This window comes from Leptodactylus fuscus, chromosome 3, assembly GCF_031893055.1.
Source record: "Leptodactylus fuscus isolate aLepFus1 chromosome 3, aLepFus1.hap2, whole genome shotgun sequence".
NCBI lineage: Eukaryota > Metazoa > Chordata > Amphibia > Anura > Leptodactylidae > Leptodactylus > Leptodactylus fuscus.
The window spans coordinates 46,390,457-46,413,382 of NC_134267.1; the positions used below are offsets into that span (position 1 = coordinate 46,390,457).

The window sequence follows — 22,926 nt, forward strand, 5'->3', positions numbered from 1 at the left end:
TAGTTGAGCCAGTTGCTGTACATAAGATGGTTGTGATACCTTCCTGCTTTTGTTGACACTTTTTCTCATACAAAACCAATGGAAAGAAACTTTCCATACTGACCAGTGAAAGAAGAGAGGAATAAGCAGTGCATCCCATGAATGTTGGTTTTCTACAAAAGGGTTCTTTGCTATGGACAGTTCCCATGTGTTAAGAGGATCCCTTGACAGTATGCGGATCACAAAGTGTCCTCCTGCTGGGATCTCAGTGAGAAGTTCTCAAACTCAAATAGACTTGAATTTGAACTTGAAAAGTGATGAATTTCCCTACAATGTCACTCAGTTCCCATTCAGATCAGTGTGTTGTCTGTGTAATGCAGAAGGCCAAGTCCTCCAAGGTAAAGAGAACACTTTATAACCATTCAGTGCTCCAGCCGGATATGACAGTCCCATACATGGGACCCCTCCTTTATTAAATCATAATTCTTTATCGGAGAATATGAGGTTGAGTTTTCTAAACTAGACAATGCCCTTATATCACCAATCTGTAATAAACAAACCTGGATCTGAAAATCCTCTCCATGGGTCGGAAGAGGCATCTACTTTAACCTCTGGTTTACGTTGAACTGAAAAGGGTAAAAGAAACAGCATTATTAATTGTACTCACTGCAAAATTTGAGCCCCCCCCCTCACTGATCCTAAGGATGGGGCATTAATACCAAACCCCTTTATTGAAGCTCAATATGCTAATAAAAAAAATCTCTGTTGGGGTTGGTTGACATGTTGAGTATATATAAAAGTGTCTATTATAATCTCCAGGAGGAGGTGGAGAATATGGATTACAGCTTCCTCCCACAGGGACCGTAGGGTGACATGGTGTGTATTAGGTATGATGTTGCTTTATGGAGACCTGTTGTTGTACGTGAGATTTATTGAATGCTATATCTTCCAACCCTCTACCCTGTGCTGTCTGTGATTCTTTTTCTTATATAATGTTTTGTTCACATGGCGCATTCTGCCCTAAAATATGTGTCAGATTCCGCACTGATTATGCCTCCATTGTTTTCAATGGGGAAAGAGGTCAGAGTAGGATGCTAAAAAAAAATAAGTTTCCTGCTTGATCTTGCTGTAGATTCTGCAACTGATTCAGCTCAGGACTTCCCCCTGAGTAGGCCATGACATGGAACCCCTTCTTTACTAACTCAGAATACTATATTGGAAAATATGAACTTGGGTTTTCTAAATAAGACAGCGCCTCTATATTAACAATCTGTAAGTAAGCAAACCTGGATCTGAAAATCCTCTCCATGGGTCTTGGGAAGCATCTACTTTAACTTCTGGTTTATGTTGAACTAACAAAGGTAAAAGAAACAGCAGTATTAATTGTACTCGCTGGAAAATATTGTCAGCCCCCTCCCCACTGATCTCTTATTGGTGGTTTATCCTAAGGACAGATTATGAATAGCAAAGTCTAAGAAAATACCTTTAATTCTGCTCAATGTGCTAAAATAAGAAATATCTGTGTAGATTAGTTTGGGCCCCCCTATTAATCTTAATCATTTTTAGTTCTAAATATTTTGGTGTTTGCAACAGCCATTTCAGTTTGATATATCTAATAACTGATGGACACAGTAATATTTCAGGATTGAAATGAGGTTTATTGTACTAACAGAAAATGTGCAATATGCATTAAACCAAAATTTGTCCGGTGCAAAAATTTTGGTGCCCTTATCATTTTATTGATTTGAATACTCCTAACTACTTTTTACTGACTTACTGAAGCACAAAATTGGTTTTGTAACCTCACTGAGCTTTGAACTTCATAGCCAGATGTATCCAATCATGAGAAAAGGTATTTAAGGTGGCAAATTGCAAGTTGTTCTCCTATTTGAATCTCCTCTGAAGAGTGGCATCATGGTCTACTCAAAACAACTCTCTAATGATCTGAAAACAAAGATTGTTCAACATAGTTGTTCAGGGGAAGGATACAAAAAGTTGTCTCAGAGATTTAACCTGCCAGTTTCCACTGTGAGGAACATAGTAAGGAAATGGAAGACCACAGGGACAGTTCTTGTTAAGCCCAGAAGTGGCAGGCCAAGAAAAATATCAGAAAGGCAGAGAAGAAGAATGGTGAGAACAGTCAAGGACAATCCACAGACCACCTCCAAAGAGCTGCAGCATCATCTTGCTGCAGATGGTGTCACTGTGCATCGGTCAACAATACAGTGCACTTTGCACAAGGAGAAGCTGTATGGGAGAGTGATGAGAAAGAAGCCGTTTCTGCAAGCACACCACAAACAGAGTCTCCTGAGGTATGCAAAAGCACATTTGGACAAGCCAGCTTCATTTTGGAAGAAGGTCCTGTGGACTGATGAAACAAAGATTGAGTTATTTGGTCATACAAAAAGGCGTTATGCATGGCATCCAAAAAAAAACAGCATTCCAAGAAAATCACTTGCTTGCTACCCACTGTAAAATTTGGTGGAGGTTCCATCATGCTTTGGGGCTGTGTGGCCAATGCCGGCACCGGGAATCTTGTTAAAGTTGAGAGTCGCATGGATTCCACTCAGTATCAGCAGATTCTTGAGAATAATGTTCAAGAATCAGTGACGAAGTTGAAGTTACGCCGGGGATGGATACTTCAGCAAGACAATGATCCAAAACACCGCTCCAAATCGACTCAGGCATTCATGCAGAGGAACAATTACAATGTTCTGGAATGGCCATCCCAGTCCCCAGACCTGAATATCATTGAACATCTGTGGGATGATTTGAAGCGGGCTGTCCATGCGCGGCAACCATCAAAGTTAACTAAACTTGAATTGTTTTGTAAAGAGGAATGGTCCAAAATACCTTCATCCAGGATCCAGGAACTGATTAAAAGCTACAGGAAGTGACTAGAGGCAAAAGGAGGATCTACTAAATATTAATGTCACTTTTCTGTTGAGGTGCCCATACTTTTGCACCGGTCAAATTTTGGTTTAATGCATATTGCACATTTTCTGTTAATACAATAAACCTCATTTCAATCCTGAAATATTACTGTGTCCATCAGTTATTAGATATATCAAACTGAAATGGCTGCTGCAAACACCAAAATATTTAGAACTAAAAATGATTAAGATTAATAGGGGTGCCCAAACTTTTTCATAGGACTGTACAAGTGTCTAATACAATCTCCAGGAAGTGATGGAGTATACGGATTACAGCTACCTCCTGTACGGAAACCTGAACGCAGATGTGAACCAGGCCTAAGAGAAACTCTTTATAACCACTCATTGCTCTAACCAGAGAAGACAGTCCCTTTATTAAATCTGAACTCTATATTAGAAATTATGAAATTGGGGTTTTATAAGCTAGACAACTTCTTCATGTCAACAGTCTATACGTAAGCAAACCTGGATCTGAAAATCCTCTCCATGGGTCTGGGGCAGCATCTGGTTTAGCCTGAACTGAAAATGGAGAAAAAGACAATGTTGATAAGGTAGAAGAAATAACCATTATGGAAACAGAAATTTTATTCCATACGCTATCTTTCATTCCAAAAACTCAAGGCATGGGAAAGTTATCTGGATGTCACTCATTAAAGGGGTTTTATGGACAGAAAACCTTTTTTTAGTCTGTTAATGCTAGTGTTGGGTTAATAAGTGCACCCATATACCTTTAGCAGTGTTTGGAGTGATTTCTGGGTATCTCTGATTGCTGTTGCATCCTCTGTCTTTGTTTACATGCTGTTACCTTCCTGCTGTGCAGCTTCCTGTAGCTGCTGCACTAACTCCCTCTCACTCAACCCCCTCCTCCTCTCTCACTCCATTAAAAAACCCTCCGTGTCACTAACCTAACCCCTCCCACACTCACTGACTAGCAATCCCACCAATTACTAGCTCCTCCCACTCTCCCTATCTCCTTGGCTAACCTATTCCATCCACTGCTAGAAGACAGGAAGAGGGGGAGGAGCCGTTCCCCCGACACAGGAAGGCTTGGTAAGTATTTCAGGGGATAGGGGAGGGGGGAGAGTGATGGTGACGTTCCGTTTCGGAAGCAGTGAAACAGAACGTCACCGGATTATCAGGAAGTGTCGCTGGAGCGGTCACATAACTGCTCCTGGGATATGGGTAATTATACTTTTTTTAAAAATTTGAGTAAATTAGAAGTTAGGTGGGGGGAGGGAATTTGGTTTAGGTTTTAATTATTAGTTTATATTGGACAACCCCTTTAATTAAACAAGTGTGTACACCAGTCTCCTATGATGTGTACACCTATTCTACTATTCTTCTACACCTATTCTACTACAGTGCTGCTTTGGACATTTTTTTGTTATCTATCTATCTATCTATCTATCTATCTATCTATCTATCTATCTATCTATCTAACTATAATAACCTGATTCTGAGTCTTGCGCCCAAATCCATAACGGTTTACTACCCAATGCTGTTCTGAATTCCTGCCTATCTGTCTATCTATATATCTATCCAGTAATAATCATAATTGATTAAATAAAGGCCAGATAAAGACTGGCGATTATATTTTTAGTGTGATATTGTAGTACTAGGAATAGGAATATTGGTATTACCCTTAGTTTCAGGCACCTCTTCCACAACCTTCCAAGTTGTATCTGATTCGCTGCTCCTTGAATCTGGAATAAAGTAAAATTCTGATTAAATCCTTCAAAATAAAACATGAAAATAAATATGAAAAAGTGGTGATGACATCACTCATAACTAATGTATATAGTGGAGGGGATACAGATACAGCCAGTAGAGATGAGCGAGTATATTTGATCGAATACCTCTCCTGCATAGTTATTGTTGTAAAAAAAAAGGTATTCGACTGAGTACAGCAATAACTATGCAAAAGGAGGTATTCCATTGAATACTATTCGCTCATCTCTAACAGCCAGAAAGCTCTGGTGGTTTATTTCCTCTTTGAGAACAAAATCTTGTCTCCCCAACATCTCCATCAGGATAGGGTCAACAAGCCACATACACTTTATAGGGTCGGCCGGTCCTGCCAAAATCAGCAGGTTCCGGCACACCCATCTGAAGTGTATGACCTACAAATATTAAGCAGAGTATTGCCATAAGAAATATTACACCAATGTAGAAAAAGTAAAACCCTTATAAGAATATATAATAATACATAATAAATCAGAGTAGATGATTTATTAATAAGGATTATGTATTGTTTATTGATGATTGTGCTGTTTCTCTTTAGGTGCAGTACATATAATATGTATAGCTATCCTAAGAGCAATATATGGATATAAAATATCAATTGTAATTGATTCTGCGTATTAAAATATCAATGGTGACGTGAAGAAGTGAAACCAACCTTTATATTAAAATGCTAAATATTTAACCTGCTGATGTTACTGGAGATAACTGATAACTTTACTGTTTCTTCAACAATCTTTATCCTGCCTTTATGTAGCAAGTGATATGAACTACATGCTTGGTAAGGATCACGTAAGAGGATTTGGAGGTCAGTAAATATTAGCATACCGTGTTTTCCCGAAAATAAGACAGTGTCTTATGTTAAATTGTCGTCCTAAACATAGGACCTGTCTTATTTTTAGGGGTGTGTCTTATTACAACCAGCAGTCATGCCGGCACTTCCTTAGGGAGCGTCAGTGTGGTAGTGTAGTGTAGGGGATGGGGGGAAGGTATCATACTTACCTTTCCCATCTTCCTAGCAGCGCTGGTGCTGCTGTTCATCCCGGAAGTGGTGGTCGGGGCTTAGCAGAGCTTTCGTGGGCGGGGCTTAGCGATCCCCACTTCACTGACACAGCAGCCCTGCTGCACAGTGCACAGCAAAGCCGGCTGCTGCCTCTTCTGTATGCCGGCCGCTGCCTCTTCTGTATGCCGGATGCTGCCTCTGGGATGAGCTGGGAGAGCTCATCCTACAGCAGCAGGGTCAGTGGACAACAGCAGAGGCAGCAGCCGGCTTTGCTGTGCACACGGAGCACAGAGCACGGCTGCTGTGCCAGTGAAAATCGCTAAGCCCCGCCCACAAAAAGAAATCCCCACTAAGCCCTGCCCCAAAGCCCCACTAAGCCCCACCCACCACTGCCGGGCCTGCCTTATTTTCAGGGGGTGCCTTATATTAGGCAATTCAACAGAAACCCCCTACTTTTGGGGAAACACAGTAGCTCTTTTTAATTTTAATGTATAGGAAATATAGTAGTCTGCTGCAATTTTCTTTAATGGTGGCTATAATAAATAAGGTAGATATTGTGCAGTATATATGCCAATATACTGTACGCCTCTGTATGCCTGTAGTGGATATGTCACAGTCTTCAATCTGAATATATTGAAGAATTCTCAATGTATATTGATGTAACCAGAGTCTAAACTTGTCAAGGACAAGAGTCATGACTAACTTATCATGCGCATGTCAATTCTTGCCACAATATAGTGGTGGACAAGTATACCAACCATGACATGGCATGATATAGGAAAATGTTCATGGTTGAGGTTTGATGGTCTGATAGATTTGGTGCAGTTTTATCATTTCTGTAAACTTCAAGCTGCAGCTTCTCTATAAGTGGTGAGCAGAGGTGGTAACAGAAAAGTGTAACTGTGAGCCAAGTAATTGATGATCTAATAATCTAATCTCGCAATTTGGACAATATGCCTCGTAATTTGCCTATCTCTGTCTACTATTCTTGCAATTTTGACAATGTGCATTAAATTATTTTTGTTATACAGAATAATAAAAACCATAATAATAATATTAAAATACTTACTACTTTGTGAGAAGCCGGAGACCCACCTGTCATATTCTGATACACTAGATCTGGGATTGGAAACTGAAAAATCATAAATATATTTTAAGATTCTGATCGTGTGTCTACATCACATACCTAATAAATGTACTATATCTGAATAGCCATTGTAGTGATATATGGCTTTGGCTGTATTCACATCTTCAGCATTTATTCCATTTCTTTGTTTTGTCATAGGAAGAGAAAAATGGAACATACATTAACAATGGATCTATCCAATGATGGAGACCATTGTAAAGGGGCGTAACTACCAGGGTAGCAGCGGTAGCGGCTGCCTCAGGACTCTGGACATTAGGGGCCCATTCCTAGTTATGCCACTGCTATAACAGAGTCTACTGGGTATACGTTATAGTACTCATCATTTTGCAGGATGAAATGGTCCTCCATACAAGTCTTTTTCATCTGAGATTTTTGACAGAATCTTAACAGAAGGCTCCTGACAGAACTTCCAATACAGAACCTGAACCTAGCTTTGTTGCCTTTCACATGTAAGAATACAAGACACGTGCATTGTCACACCCAGCCACTGCCCTACATAGATTCACAAAGGATCTACTTCACAATATAATAGAGGCATTCTTCTGCACTGTGCGTTACACTATGAAGCACAGCGGATTTCCTAACATCTGAGAACACTACAGCTTAAGGTCAAGACTACACTTCTTAAAGTGTAAACCAACACAACAGAGCTCTACGCTGCTACTGAAGCTTCAGGGGATGCTGAAAAATTCAGGCCAGAAAACTGCAGAATTGTGAATGCAGCTCTGAAGAAAATCACAAGGTAGAATTTAAGATTAGAAAGTCAGTAACCATTACGCCCTACTAAATCATTAGTCATTGTGGTGGCCAAATGATCTCCACTTCAGAATGCAAATCAACACATGTACTTTATAGTATGTATGGCAGGCTTCTTTATACAAATATGATTATGGTGTGAGATTATAGGGTGAGGGAAGGCTAGGCAAACCCAAATGTTAGTTTCCTAGGAGCTATACATCACTTGGAGTGTTATTTCTAGCAATTGATCCTTTTTTTTATCAGAGGACATATAAGGTTGTAGAAAATATATTTTATTACATGTCTTTGAATAGGAAACCTAAGAGTCAAAGCCTACAGATAATTCATTCTCTACCTTTATATCTAGCTATTCAGGGTCTGCATTAGGGCCAATCTTATGGATGATAATGTACATTCACTTAGAGCTGCTGTAATGGATCAATACGTGCAAATGGGATATCAATAGCCAAGAATGAACAAATATCAAGAGGCCAAACAATTCAACCTGACCTGAACATGTATGAGACTCAGGCGGAAGGCATTACTGGGAATTTTAATTTTCTTCTACGACTATGCCACTGTGTGGGTCGGATGTATTAAATGTTCACTATTGTTTCAACTAACTTATGCTCATATGTGATCACCATTAAAAGTGAAAATCACTATTCCTAATGCTTTTGTGCTGAAAAATTGCATCCAAAAGGTGTCCTCCTTCCCTTTAACTTGTTCTTTATTGCCTGTTGTCCTGTGATGTCCATCTCTAGCAAAGGCAGAACTTGAAGATCATGGGTAAAATATACAATGGGACGCCCAATTACCAAGTGTTGTCAGTAATATTTGTGTCTTCTTATGTTGTAAAGAGGCCCCTTAGGATCCAGGGCCTGGTAGTGATTGCTACCTCTACAACCCCTATAGCTATGACTCTGTCCGGCAGCAGATGCATTGAGAAGTATTACAAAGAGTAGGGGCACGGCTTCACTTTTGTAGTCACAAGCTCTACTCTCCTCTTCTGTGTGAGCTCTTTCTCTTTTGAACACATAGTATGGCCTCTAATATTAACCCTCTCCATAACCAGCAAGTTGGCTCTGTCTTTAACTACAACTAATATGTGTGTCCTAGATATACAGGACACATTGCGCTGGTATGACTATTAGCACGGTCAACTGTGCGGGGACTGTGAGACAATGTAGCAATAGTTTTACTGTATTGTTTCACAATCCGCCCAAAAATTTGATGATACAGACTTTAGATATATTAATACTCTTACAATGTGGAGGCATGAACTGGCATATGTATTTGCAAGTGACAGGTCTAGCACACAGTTGTGACCTCAGATAGAATCAGCATAGTACAAGGGCAGGTAAGGGTTAAAATTAGCATGTGCAGTGTATGATGCAATGGTGGGACATGAATTACTGGCACCTATACTGATGTCCTATGTATATGTCCCCAGGAATATAGAGAACAGCTACATAAAATGCAACCAAATTGAGGTTCTGTGAAAGGGGGAAAAAGAGGTATAAGCATAAAAAAAGAAATAAAATGACTATGCAATGCACAGCATGTAAACTACAAACCCATGTATTTTTGTATTCAGATTTGAGTAAAATGACAGGTACACTTTAACTATGGCTGAACTATCCACCTTCTCCTCTGGACTGACCACATGCACTGTGGTTTCTTCATAGAGCTCCCTTCCAGTATACTGTTTCTCTGGGCAGCTTGCTAATGATGGCTTAAGTGAAACCAGTTGCAAAAAAATTCCCGCTTTGGAAGGAATGGAGTATCGGGATCAAACAAATGAATGTCAAACTTATGCAAATCATGTTTGATCTGGCCCTTGGAGATAGGACACTGTAAACTAACCATCAATGATGCCACTGTACTATTGCCTAAGTCAACGTGGTTGATATGTAAATTGGAAAAGAGAAGCTTCATTGAAAAGGACATAAGATAGTATTTTAGTTAACCTTTGAAGAAAACATATCTCTACATGTTTTACTTAGACTAGCTAAAAAACACACAGCTGCATGAAACATTCGCTAACAAAATTTTCCTCTTTCTTCATCCTTTTGAGATTTCTATAACATACTAAGACTCACATTCTCAAATATAAAATGAAAAACTGAATATAGTGCTATAAATACTAAGTGCCTTAACAGTATGCAACGTGAATACCTTCTATGTAAAGGAGTTATTCAGTTGCACAATTACATTCTATTTAAGGCCCTCCTGGCAATGAGCTGACCACAATGTATTCCAAAGATGGGAGGTTGGATGATCTGTTGGGGAAGTGAACAATGTCCCAGCAGTGCCATCATTGGTTAGAAAAGCAATGTATAAATCCCACTCTCATTAAAGGGGCTCTATCATTGGGAAAAGTTATTTTTAACTAATCACATCCTGGCATAGCCTTTAGAAAGGCTATTCCACACCTACCTTTAGTATGTAAAGTGACTCATTGGTTTTTGAATAAGTCCGTTTTTATTCATATGCTAATTAGACTGGTGCAATACATCATGCACCCTCTGTGCTATTGTTTCCTATGAGTGTATACAGCACAGGCTGCTTCTGATGATGATGATGATGACTCAGCTTCCTGTTTGCACACACACATAGGAGATAATAGGAGAGACGAGTGCTGCTGGGAACTTCCTGTGCTGGCTGGAAGCTCATTAGCATATGAATAATAACGGACTTATTCAAAAACCACTGAGGCAATTTACATACTAAAGGTAGGTGTGGTCTTTCTAAAGCCTATGCAAGGATGTGATTAGTTAAAATTACTTTTCCCAATGATAGAACCCCTTTAATGGGCTATTCTTATGTCAGCCTTTCATGGCTAAGATGAGAATACACATGTCTCTGCCTCTCTATGGTTAGGATTTATGGTACCAGTTGAATAGACTGTTCTATGCGCTTTCCCTAAATCTCAGAGGTAAATATGAGTAGATATTTATGCTATGCTGTTTCTGAAACTTTCATTTACATGGGGGGTTACTGAAACAGCATAGAAGAGTCACATATATATATATATATCACATATTATTTACATAACTTTTGACCTTGTAGATGAGAGAATAATCCTCGTATTCCCATCTTGGTAATGTTTGGCTGAGTTGAGGTCTTTTAGGTCTATTCATATAATGGGTCTGGGTCTTCCAAAAGAGGAAACACTCACTGAGGGGAATTTATTAAGGCTGCCTGCCTGCAAATGGCGTGTCTAAATTCTCAAGTAACTCCTGCCTCTTAATAAATCAAGGACATGCCCCTGCACCGGTCTGGGAATCTACACCAGTCAGGAACCTTCCTGTATAATAGATACGTTGTGCTGAGGCTTCTCCGCTCGGCCCATAGTTGCAGTATGGCTGAATGAGAGATGTGACACATCTTTGGTGGAATAAAGGGCCGTGTGCCAAAAATATGCCACATTAACACCCATGAACATCAGAAAACTGGCGTAGATGGCTAGATAAATTTTCCCCTTTCTGGTTAATAGATGAGAGTCGTGAACAGAGAATTTCTCAGAATTTCCTAATGGTGTATTTTAAAAACCGTTTCTTAAGTGATCAGTGACTTTATTGCTTCTACTATATAAGTCTTACAGTAGATAACGGAAGGTTTTTTTGTGTTTGGCTGTGACCAAGGATGTGTAGGGAAGGTCTATAGTAAAACATTTCAATGCCAATACAGAGATAAATATCATTGATATATAGCAGCCCTAAAATGAAGGATCTAGGTCACCTTGAGTATCACGTGTTTCCACGGGCCAGTACGGCGCAGCAGGGGGAGCCACATTGCTACTTTCTGGAGCTAAAAATATTAATATGATATTAGTTGTATTAGTTATGTACCAACTGAGGGGAAGGATATCATGACAATAAGTGTTTGCACATACCTGCTGGTCTGCGTACTGGTGGAACATTCAGACGTTGGTTTTGACTTCCCCATTCACGTCTTTGTGTCCCTGAAACAGATAAAAAACTCATATTATCTATGGTTATGGTGCTGTCTGTCTTCTGCAATATAACGATAGGTTAGCTAGTGTCAGCTGTCTGCTCTGGTCTATGGGAGGATCAGAACAACAAATAGGTGGACCACTAATATAGTGGTTACATATAGAGCCCGATGGACCCCATTGACTACAATTCATTGGGTGTCCATTGTTTATAAACTGAAAGAGAAGGATAAAATAGCTGTGTGTGCAGGACTTTTTTGCCCATTGATTTCAGGCTGTGACACTGTGACGGAGTCTCTTACATGTGTGAACATAGCTTAAATACCGTATGTTATAAAATAAACACACATTTAGTACACAAGTATATCAGCTATACTTGAATAAACCTGTGCTAAAATGGAGATGCATCGCAAAAGTATTTAGAAACGAAGGAAAAGGGAAGACAATTCTTGCACTACTGTGGTGACATTTCCTCCTGCAGACACCAGGCCATGTAATGGATCACCATGTAATCCTAAATGATACATGTTTGGTCCATGCCTAGCAATTTTGGGTATGTCTTTTCATTTGAGCTGCACAGCGAGGCACTGAGAAGTGCAGATAAAGCCTTATATATGCTCCAACATGACCATACTATACCATACCATACCATGACCATACCTTACTATGCTTCTGGAGTTCTCAGTTACACAGTTCATAATAATTTAAAGAGAAAGTTTTTTTTTTATATATACAAGTTATGTTTTTGAACCAGCTGCTAATTCTTACAACAGGCTGCTAATTCCTCTTCTGTAGAGCTAATTTTTCAGCAGTTATCTCAATATCATCAGAGAGAGCATTACAATGAAAGGTACCATATTTACTGTAAAGATGGAGTGAGATAATACAGGATTCACCATTGGCAATAGCTGGTGGGTATAGCTCACTCATCTCCCTCTTCCGTTAGCTAGCGGAAAAAACAAGCGAGCGGCTCCCATTGAAGTCAATGGGAACCATTTTGGCTCAGATTTTGAGGCAGATTCCATGTCAAAATCTGCTGCCAAAAAACTCTGTGTGAACAGACCCTAAGACTGAGGCTATGTGTTGTGGAAAAGCTCTGTCTTTTGTACATTTAAGTATTTAATTTTCATTTTCCATTCTTGAACCCTCTCTTGGCTTTGCCTCAAAAAAACCCCCAAAACTGCAGCAACAATTTGCAACAACAAAAAAAGCTGCAGCTTTTCTGCAACATGTTGAAGGACCTGTAGTCCTTCAATCAGTGGGTTAATGTGATATAAATGGGTACAGAATAACTGAAATTACAGCAATTTCTTGTTTTTCTTGGTCATTTATAAATTTATATTTTCAAATTAGCCAATACCTTCAGTGTCATATGTCTCTGAAAACCAGTTTGGAGAAGATGGAGGAGCACTATTACTGCTCTCTGGAGCTATGGAAATAAACAGATGGTTACTTAGCACATACCATTGTATTATTAGATAGCAGACGTTATATATGTAACTGTATTTCAAGGGGTTTCCAACTAGATGGTTACACCATAGCTGAGAAGTATTTTTCATTCTTTTGCCCAATTCCGTGCAGCACAGTTGTTTTCATGCTGCCTGGACTTACTTTGTTAGTCCGCAGTTCCCAGGTTTCTTCTTCCTAATCAAAGACATCCCCAATTACTTTACAGCTGCCCCTCTATTATAAGATGTAAGGTTATGCTGTAATTACTCCCATTCTTCACAAATATCAGACTGCTCTGTTATTTAGAAGCTGCACTATTTGTGGTCTGCTTCCCAGCATGTGAAACACATCCTCTGTAGAACAGGAATGAGAAATACCAGGCAGGATTGAAGATATCAGACAGAGATGAGGACAGGATGATGACCTGCTATACTCGGTTGAGAGACTATACCTGGTAATAATCCCAGCATCATTGCAAAACAAAGGCCTCTTGGAAGGTCGAGCATGATGTTAAAGGGAGCAGCCTTTATTGGGCTATATCACTGAGATTCTGTCTTCCTAATTACATCAGGGAAGACAGACTTGCACATTCCAGTGAGCGCCCTCTATTGGTTTGCAACACTGAGGTACCTGACTTCCTAATTACATCATGGAAGACAGATTTGCATATTCTTCCCATGGTCTCTTGCAAAGTGGAGTGCTAAAGGCTTAATAAGTCTCCACACACCTATATGGTGGTCTCTCCCCAAGGAGTGACGATATCCCCCTAACCCTGCTATACTTCAGTGAGGGGAGAACTACAATGTTAAGAATATAGAAAAAAGGTAAACACCAAGTGCTCGGTCATAATATAATGTCTTAGAGACATTTCAGCTTAAAACAGGATGCTGGTAAGAGATAAATCTTATATTCAAAATTATTTACACACAATTTTTAAAGATAAGAAAAAATATTCTTACCTGGTGGACGTCGCTGCACAACTGGAACATTCACCCGGCTTGGAGTTTGCCAGTCCCGACGCGGAGCACCTATAATAAGTAAATGTATTTTAAGCCATGTGGAAATCTTAAAACTTTCCTGTGTATGTTTTTTCATATTTTTTGCATCCATCTATAGACCCTTATAGACACCCATGTAGAGGACACAAAGTGACAACCATTATGGATTCCCTTAGGCCAGGGCCATTGGGACAAAACTGAAAGCAGCAGATGAAAAAGTTGTACGTGAATTAGGCAGGCGCTGTGATTTAGTCTTTGACACAGATATGAACATAGCCTTAAAGGTTACACAAAGCCATTATGAGTCGCGTGTATGAGCCCTTACCTTGAGGATCACGTGTGTCTGATGACCAGCTTTGTCGAGTGTTAGGTGCCACGTTGCTTCTCTCCGGAACTGTGAGTGTATTATATATGTGTCACAATAGTAAGTCAACAAGCCAAAAGCCTTCACTTCACATATGCATAGTAACATCATACCTGCTGGTCTTCTTTGCACAACCGGTACATTTACCCGACTAGGGCTTTGCCAGTCTCGTCTTTGAGTGCCTTAAAATATAACATCTAAATAAAATAACTATAATAACACATTAGAAAATTTAGATGAAATGTTAAGTCTATGGTCAGTAATGGATTAAATATTATGTGAGGATTCTGGAATTTAATGGTGTTCTTGTTTATTCGCGAGAATAGTTTCACAACAGCCGGCATTTACATAAAAGTGCATATTATTGCCAACTTAACATTATTGGCAGCTGTTTCTGATACACTCATTGTAATGTTATTCCAAAAACTATAACTCAGCTCTCCAACACAGCAGACAACTTTTACTCTTTCCAATTCAGTTAGTAAAAGCAGTTCTTGTACATAATTTTAACAGAGATTGGACTTTATATGTTTTTGTCTTTCATAAAGGGATTCTATAATAATACATTTTATTTATATAGCGCCAACATATTCCGCAGCACTGTACAATTTGTAGGGTTCAAGTAGAGACAACAAAGATACATTACAAAGAAATAGTCATTTCACACAATGGGACTGAGGGCCCTGCTCACAAGAGTTTATAATCTATGAGGTAGAGGGGGTGACACAAGAGGTAGCAGGGGCGGCATCGGAGGTAGCATTGCTTATACAGGAGTCAGATAATTTTTTAATAGAGGTTACTGTCATTACACAAACATAAAACTGTATGAGCTGTCACCAGTCATGTGCTTTAACATGTGGATGGTGCTTGGACATATAAAGTTAGCTTGAAATGGCAGAATATCGTGTGGGGTAATGTGTGATAAGGGGAAGACCGACTAGTAAGGAGTTACAGTAGTCAAGGCGAGAATGAATCAGAGAGACAATAAGTGTCTTTAATGTATCTCTGGTAAGGAAAGGGCGTATTCTGGAGATGTTTTATGAGGTGGAGGTGAAATGAGGATGCAAATGATTCAATATGGGGGGTGAAGGAAAGGTCTGAGTCAAACATGACCCTGAGGCAGCGGGCATGCTGCCTAGGAGTTATAGTAAGGCCTGAGACTGCAATGGATATATTAGGGACAGATCTATTAGATGTTGTAAACAGTATTAGTTCAGTCTTAGAGAGATTTAGTTTCAGATAGAGCGAAGGCATGATATTTCAGACAGCAGAAAGACAGTCACTGGTGTTCTGTATTAGTGCAGGGGTGACGTTACGGGAAGATGTGTATAATTGGGTGTCATCAGCATAAAGATGGTACCTGAAGCCAAATCTGGTGATGGTTTGTCTAATGGGGGCTGTGTAGAGAGAGAACAGCAGGGGGCCTAGGACCAAGTCCTGAGGAACCCCAGCAGCAATGTAAAGAGGGGAAGAAACAGAGCTCACAAATGATACACTGAAAGTGTGGTCTGAGAGATAAGAGGTGAACCAGGAGAGCGCAGTGTCCTTGATGCCGACTGAACGGAGCATAGTGAGGAGGAGATGATGGTCAACAGTGTCAAATGCTGCAGAGAGGTCCAGAAGAATAAGAAGAGAGAAGTCACCATTAGATTTAGCCATCAGGAGATCATTGGAGACTTTTGTGAGAGCCGTTTCAGTAGAGTGCAGAGCGCGGAAACCAGATTGTAAGGGGTCAAGCAAAGAGTTAGCAGAGAGATAGCAGATTAAACTAGAATAGACCAGGTGTTCCAAGATTTTAGAGATAAAGGGGAGGTTAGAGATGGGTGGATAGTTAGCAGCACAGGACAGGCCCAGGGAGGGTTTTTTCAATAGCGGGGTTATGACAGCATGCTTGAAAGAGGATGGGAAAATTCCAGAAGATAGAGAGGTTAAATATTTTAGTAAGGTAAATGGTGACAGCAGGCGACAGAGATTGGAGAAGGTGTGAGGGGAAGGGGTCACTACTGCAGGTTGTAAGGTGAGATGAAGAAAGTAGCTGGGATACTTCCTCTTCTGTAACAGGTTTAAAAAATGAAAATGGACAGTCTGAAGTGCGATTTGTGAGGGGATCAGTACTATGGTAGGTGTGGGAATCAATGCCACCTGGGGATTTGGCAGTTATTTCCTGACGGATCTTATCAATTTTATCATGGAAATAAGTGGCCAGGTCATAAGCACTAAGGTCTGTGAATGGTGTCTGCACCTTGGGTGTGAGTAAGGAGTGAAAAGTTTGTAAAAGCCTTTTAGGGTTGCTGGAAGATTCTATCATTAGAATCCTGTTTTTAACTAAGCCTACATCGGAATAGCCTTAAGAAAAGCTCTTCTTCATTTACCTTTAGAATTCTTCTCCGCACTGCCGTTCGGTAGATATCCCGGTTTTCGCCGTTATGCTAATGAGTCTCCAGACAGCACAGGGGACGTTCCCCTGCTCTCAAACAGTATTAGGGGCATCCCCTGTGCTGCTTGAAAACTCTCCAGCTCCCCCCATCTTCTTCTCCACCTCCACCTTTTCTCCTGTGTCACCGCAAGTCTTCATCCAAAAGCGCCGATAGCACATGTCCGTCGGCCATTTTCCTGTGCATTGTCGGCACAGTCGGTCATTTTCCTGTGGCCAAACAAGAGAGGCCACAGGAAAATGGCCGATGGACACGCGCAGTCGGCGCTTTTGGATGAAGACGTGCAGTGTCGCGGGAGAAGAGGTGGAGAAGAAGAAGGAGGCGGAACTGGAGAGTTTTCAAACAGCACAGGGGATGTCCCCAGTGCCTTTTGAGTACGGGGGAATGCCTCCTGTGTTGCCTGGAGAATCATTAGCATAATAATGAAAACCAGGATATCTACCAAACGACGGCGCAGAGAAGAATTCTAAAGGTAGGGGAAGAATAGCCCTTCTTAAGGCTATTCCGATGTGGGCTTAGTTAAAAACGGGATTCTAATGATAGAATCCCTTTAAGCTTTATCTCTCAGGGCAATAATTGTAGACAGTAGCTCTATATTATAGCAGGAATGCATTTTTTCCCAACATATAACTCACCATCATTTTATATGGATATACAGTGTATAGATATATATTTAGTTAGGCATTAAGTTAGGCATTCTCTCCTGGTTCTTATGTATAGACATAGCTCTCCCCTAGCTAGAATCATTACTTCTAGTGGAGAATATGACATTTTAATCTCAAAACACAATTGGGTTTATGTGCGCTCACTGCGGGAGATACCCCTTACACATATACCCAAATCTCAACATGACAATACTTACATATCAATATAGCAATAAGTTTCCAGCATATAGAGGGGGGGGGGGGGTTAAGAGGGATATATGAATAGGGATGTCTTATTTCTTTCTCTTTCCTTTTCTCATTGTTTCAAATGTCAAAATGAAGAAGTTATAAAATATAAAATAAAAAACAATAAGGTGATATTTTCTCTTAAACTTACCAGAATTTGCTTGGCTAGCCTTTTCAGCTAAAATTTGCTGAATCCTACCGGCACCTGTTATAGATACAATGCACATATATGTCTGTGAATGAAATGCACGTGATGCTAAGTTTTCATTAGAAGCTATGAAAGGCAGCAATAGTGCCACCTCTTGGTAAAGAACATTTAAGAAATAAATAAGATGATTAAAAGAATTGTTTGAGATTCTGTTTTAAACCGCTTTTCTACAGCAGGAAATTATTTCTGGCAGTTGTTCCTATTATATAGTATTGGACAGGATTTTATAAAACTACTTATACAATATAGCTGAAAGATTTTTTCCACCAAGTGTGAATGATAATATCCAGCACATTATGAACCTTTATGTCATGAAGAATACAAATACATCATTGAAGAGAACCTACGCGTTTCCAACCGTATCCCTGGTTCTTATACAAATAATCGGGGATACAATTAGAATCACATTGTATCGAAGTACATCATGGAATAAAGGTCCTTCTAACTGCCAGTGATGTGCTGCATATTCACATTTGGAGTTCCGATCCTACCCAAGCAGGCTTTACCCCATCACCGCTTCTTCCAATTACAAGGGACTGTATTCAACACTGGTTTGCTTTTTCATGATCCTTGGCTGGGTGATAAGCTGAACCTTTGTGACTTAATTTTTTTCATGCCATATGTCTTATCGTTTTGTTGAAAAAGCAAAGTCATTTTCTAGAGTTCATTGTTTCTTCACTCTCAAAAATTGCTTCCAACAGTTGCGGCTTCCCGCTCCGGAGTAGGCCAAATGAATGGGCGTAGTGCGGAGGGTGCTGCAGCGAGGCAGACGCCGCGGTTGGATCAGCCGCGGAATCCACTTGAAGAAAGGGCAGCTCGCTTCTTTTTTCCACTAGCGGGAAAAAAGAACGCTAGCGGTCGGCATAGACCTCTATTGAGAGGGGACGGATTTTGAGGAGGATTCAGCACCAAAATCCACCCCCTCTTGCCCCATGTGAACGAGCCCAAAAAAGTCAATCTTCATAAATCTTGCCCCTTCGAGCCTAGTAAACAAGCTCCCTTAGCAGGGGCGGATCCAGGGCCGGGCGAGCCGGGCAACCGCCCGGGGCCCCGCGGCGCGGCCGGGACCTAACAAAATGGTCCCGGTCGGCATGTCCTGATTCCAACTGAGCTCAGCAGGTAGGACGCCGATGAGCTGACAACATAGGCGTTTAAAGCAGAAGCTGTCACAGCTCAGCTCCTGCTTTAACGCTGAGCTCCGGCATTTGTAGCCACGATGTGATGATGTCACATCGCGCCTACAATATGTGTATGAGGGAGAGAGCTGCGGGGGAGCGAGGAATGGTGAGTGTGTGTGTGTGTGTGTGAGAACGTGAGAACGGCATGACACTGGGGCAGATGAAGGGGGGGGAGAACAGCATGACACTGGGGCAGATGGAGGGGGGAGAACGGCATGGCACTGGGGCAGATGAAGGGGGGAGAGAACAGCATGACACTGGGGCAGATGGAGGGGGGAGAACGGCATGACACTGGGGCAGATGGAGGGGGGAGAACGGCATGACACTGGGGCAGATGGAGGGGGGAGAACGGCATGACACTGGGGCAGATGGAGGGGGGAGAACGGCATGGCACTGGGGCAGATGAAGGGGGGAGAAAACGGCATGACACTGGGGCAGATAGAGGGGGGAGAACAGCATGACACTGGGGCAGATGGAGGGGGGAAAATGGCATGACACTGGGGCAGATGAAGGGGGGAGAACGGCATGACACTGGGGCAGATGGAGGGGGGAGAACGGCATGACACTGGGGCAGATGGAGGGGGGAGAACGGCATGGCACTGGGGCAGATGAAGGGGGGAGAACGGCATGACACTGGGGCAAATGAAGGGGGAGAACGGCATGGCACTGGGGCAGATGAAGGGGGCAGAGAACAGCATGACACTGGGGCAGATGGAGGGGGGGAGAACGGCATGACACTGGTGCAGATGGAGGGGGGAGAACGGCATGACACTGGGGCAGATGGAGGGGGGAGAACGGCATGACACTGGGGCAGATGGAGGGGGGAGAACGGCATGACACTGGGGCAGATGGAGGGGGGAGAACGGCATGACACTGGGGCAGATGGAGGGGGGGAGAACGGCATGACACTGGGGCAGATGGAGGGGGAGAACGGCATGACACTGGGGCAGATGGAGGGGGGAGAACGGCATGACACTGGGGCAGATGGAGGGGGGAGAACGGCATGACACTGGGGCAGATGGAGGGGGGAGAACGGCATGACACTGGGGCAGATGGAGGGGGGAGAACGGCATGGCACTGGGGCAGATGAAGGGGGGAGAGAACGGCATGACACTGGGGCAGATGGAGGGGGGAGAACAGCATGACACTGGGGCAGATGGAGGGGGGAAAACGGCATGACACAGGGGCAGATGGAGGGGGGAGAACGGCATGACACTGGGGCAGATGAAGGGGGGAGAACGGCATGACACTGGGGCAGATGGAGGGGGGAGAACGGCATGACACTGGGGCAGATGGAGGGGGGAGAACGGCATGGCACTGGGGCAGATGAAGGGGGGAGAACGGCATGACACTGGGGCAAATGAAGGGGGAGAACGGCATGGCACTGGGGCAGATGAAGGGGGGAGAGAACAGCATGACACTGGGGCAGATGGAGGGGGGGAGAACGGCATGACACTGGGGCAGATGGAGGGGGGAGAACAGCATGACACTGGGGCAGATGGAGGGGGGAGAACGGCATGACACTGGGGCAGATGGAGGGGGGAGAACGGCATGACACTGGGGCAGATGGAGGGGGGAGAACGGCATGGCACTGGGGCAGATGAAGGGGGGAGAACGGCATGACACTGGGGCAGATGAAGGGGGAGAACGGCATGACACTGGGGCAGAGACGGGGGGAAATGAAACTGTGGGCAGATAAAGTGAGAGAATGGCATGAAACTGGGGACAGAGATAGAGGGGGGACATGAAACTAGGGGTAGGTGAAGGGTGTATATGAAAATGGGGGAGAGATGGAGGGGGGGACATATAATTTACGGGTGACTGTAGGAGGATTATACTGTGTGGAATCACATGAAAATTGAATGAGAATGGGTGGAGTCAACATAAAAGTGGGCGGGGCCTAATTTGCTGCGGTGCGCTGCTTGTTCCCTCTTTCTAGTCTTCGACAGTTGGGAAGTACAGGTTAGAAGTGCGAGACCCCCCAGTAAGTAGGGCCCCGCCAAAGTCAATTGCCCAGGGCCCCGCAAACCCTGGATCCGCCACTGTCCCTTAGGAGGAATTTGCCACGGATTCCACGCATATTCTGCCTCCCATTGAAAACAAAAATAAGTATCTTGCTGAGATCTTTCCACAGCTCAAGACTCCCTGCTTTGTATGTCCATTCATCTGAACCTAATGAAAGCCGTGACAGTGCTCTGCATCGGCATCCTATCATGCGTGCGGGCAGAAAATGGCGGAGGAAAACAAAAAGAAATTCTTCTTTCTGCTCTGTGAACTTACCCTTGGTTTTCCTTCATTACATAGACATGTGATAGCCATAATCTAAGTGTTCGCTATGGGCAACGCCACCAATATTATATGTGATTAGTTACAGCTACCCTATAATTTGTAAATCATTATGGCAGGGCAAGTCACTGCTATTGGGCCTTTAGTTCATAATAAGATGTATCTCACCTGGATTGCTCCTTAAGATTTGTCGGCTACTTGAATATGTTGTTGGAGACCTGACAGCTTTAAGACAAGGAGACATAATTAGTTTCATAGTCTAAAATATGCAGCTTCCAATATATTAGACATGCACATTTGTTTCAATGCAGTAAAAATAATATGCCACACCTTGATTTGGCGCTCGGCCTGGTACGGCTGGTACTGCTTGCCCTGAAGATTACATAAATAGGTTAAAGGAGTTTCCTGGAATTTAAACCTTAATAACATGTGAATGGGAATAAGCTGCACTATCGGGCACAGCCAACCGACAGATGAACCACCATGCCTTGTAAACCCAGATCAGGGTTCCACTAGCGAAGCATTAATGCCCAACCATAAGAAAAGGCTTTGAGTCTTTAAATTTATTGCAGTGATTTATAAAGAAGGACTTTGACTGGGACATTCAGGTTCCTCTGCCAGTCATACTCTGAGCCATTTGAAAACCAAAGGAATTGACAATTATTGAAAATTAATAAATTATACTGATACTTGTGGGAAATATCTTATGTAGTTAAAGAGGTTTTCCCATCTCCTTGTTCCTTGTCTCCTTCTTACTTCCTGTATTTCTCCCCCCCCCCCCCCCAACTCTCAGCTTGCTAAATGCACTATGAAGTAGATCAGATAATATGCACATGCTTGTACAGAATGGACTCAGTGTTATCTGTGTGTTTACATAGAGAGATAACAGACTCAGCTTTATCAGCAAACTGCAATTAGCTGGTCTGATTGTCCTGCGGGCAGAGCAGTGAGTGACATCACTTGAGCTATCACACAGGTCTGTGGTTATGGAAACGTGTGTAAATAATAGGAGGAATTAGTTCACATAGCAGGCAAACAAAGCAGGATGTCTAATGCAATCTATTTAGGAAAAGTCTTCCATTTACATAAGCTACCAGTATAGATAGGATCCTTGAGATGGGAATACTCCTTTAAAAGGGCTTTTTAGGCTTTTAATCTGTGGGGGTCTGACAAACTGGCACTACCACTGATCAGCTACACAGGACGGAGCCTGAATCAGACAGCTCCACCAACTGTGGCGTCATCGCCATCAGATCACTCCTTAGTTCAATAACTTTAAGTGGTCAGATCCCAGCATAGAAGTAAGAGATAAAAAAAAAACTCTTTTCACACTTAAACACTTATGTGCCTTTGTATAAAGGTGGCAGGTAGGGGCCAAACAGTCCTACTGAAAAAAATAGGACAAATATATTACTTGAAGAACTTCCTTGTGAATATAACCAGGTCTACTAACTTACTCGATGAGGCAGCGGCGACCGATGAATAAGCTGGATGGATATTACTGGCAGCTAAAAGTAAAGATAAAATGGTGATATTTAGCATTCTATTTCATTGTTATAACCGTGTTATATTTATAGAGGAACACACAACCTTTTATTCATTATTGATAGCCTGAGAATT

The 22,926-nt window shown here is 42.1% G+C and overlaps 1 protein-coding gene across 3 annotated transcripts in view; it reads right to left on the reverse strand.

Annotated features, from left to right (window-relative positions):
* The window catches only part of VIT (vitrin), a 104,297-nt gene that overhangs the window by 13,009 nt on the left and 68,362 nt on the right, over positions 1–22,926 (reverse strand). For all 3 annotated transcript variants that reach the window (XM_075267504.1, XM_075267503.1, XM_075267502.1), the window contains 15 exons: positions 22,764–22,814; positions 21,637–21,678; positions 21,475–21,531; positions 17,786–17,839; positions 14,423–14,491; positions 14,271–14,339; positions 13,907–13,975; positions 12,859–12,927; positions 11,439–11,507; positions 11,285–11,353; positions 6,725–6,787; positions 4,553–4,615; positions 3,378–3,431; positions 1,266–1,331; positions 540–605 (listed from right to left, as the gene is read on the reverse strand). In XM_075267504.1, coding sequence (XP_075123605.1) covers positions 540–605; positions 1,266–1,331; positions 3,378–3,431; positions 4,553–4,615; positions 6,725–6,787; positions 11,285–11,353; positions 11,439–11,507; positions 12,859–12,927; positions 13,907–13,975; positions 14,271–14,339; positions 14,423–14,491; positions 17,786–17,839; positions 21,475–21,531; positions 21,637–21,678; positions 22,764–22,814 — 930 coding nt within the window. The remainder of the gene's footprint in view (positions 1–539; positions 606–1,265; positions 1,332–3,377; positions 3,432–4,552; positions 4,616–6,724; positions 6,788–11,284; positions 11,354–11,438; positions 11,508–12,858; positions 12,928–13,906; positions 13,976–14,270; positions 14,340–14,422; positions 14,492–17,785; positions 17,840–21,474; positions 21,532–21,636; positions 21,679–22,763; positions 22,815–22,926) is intronic.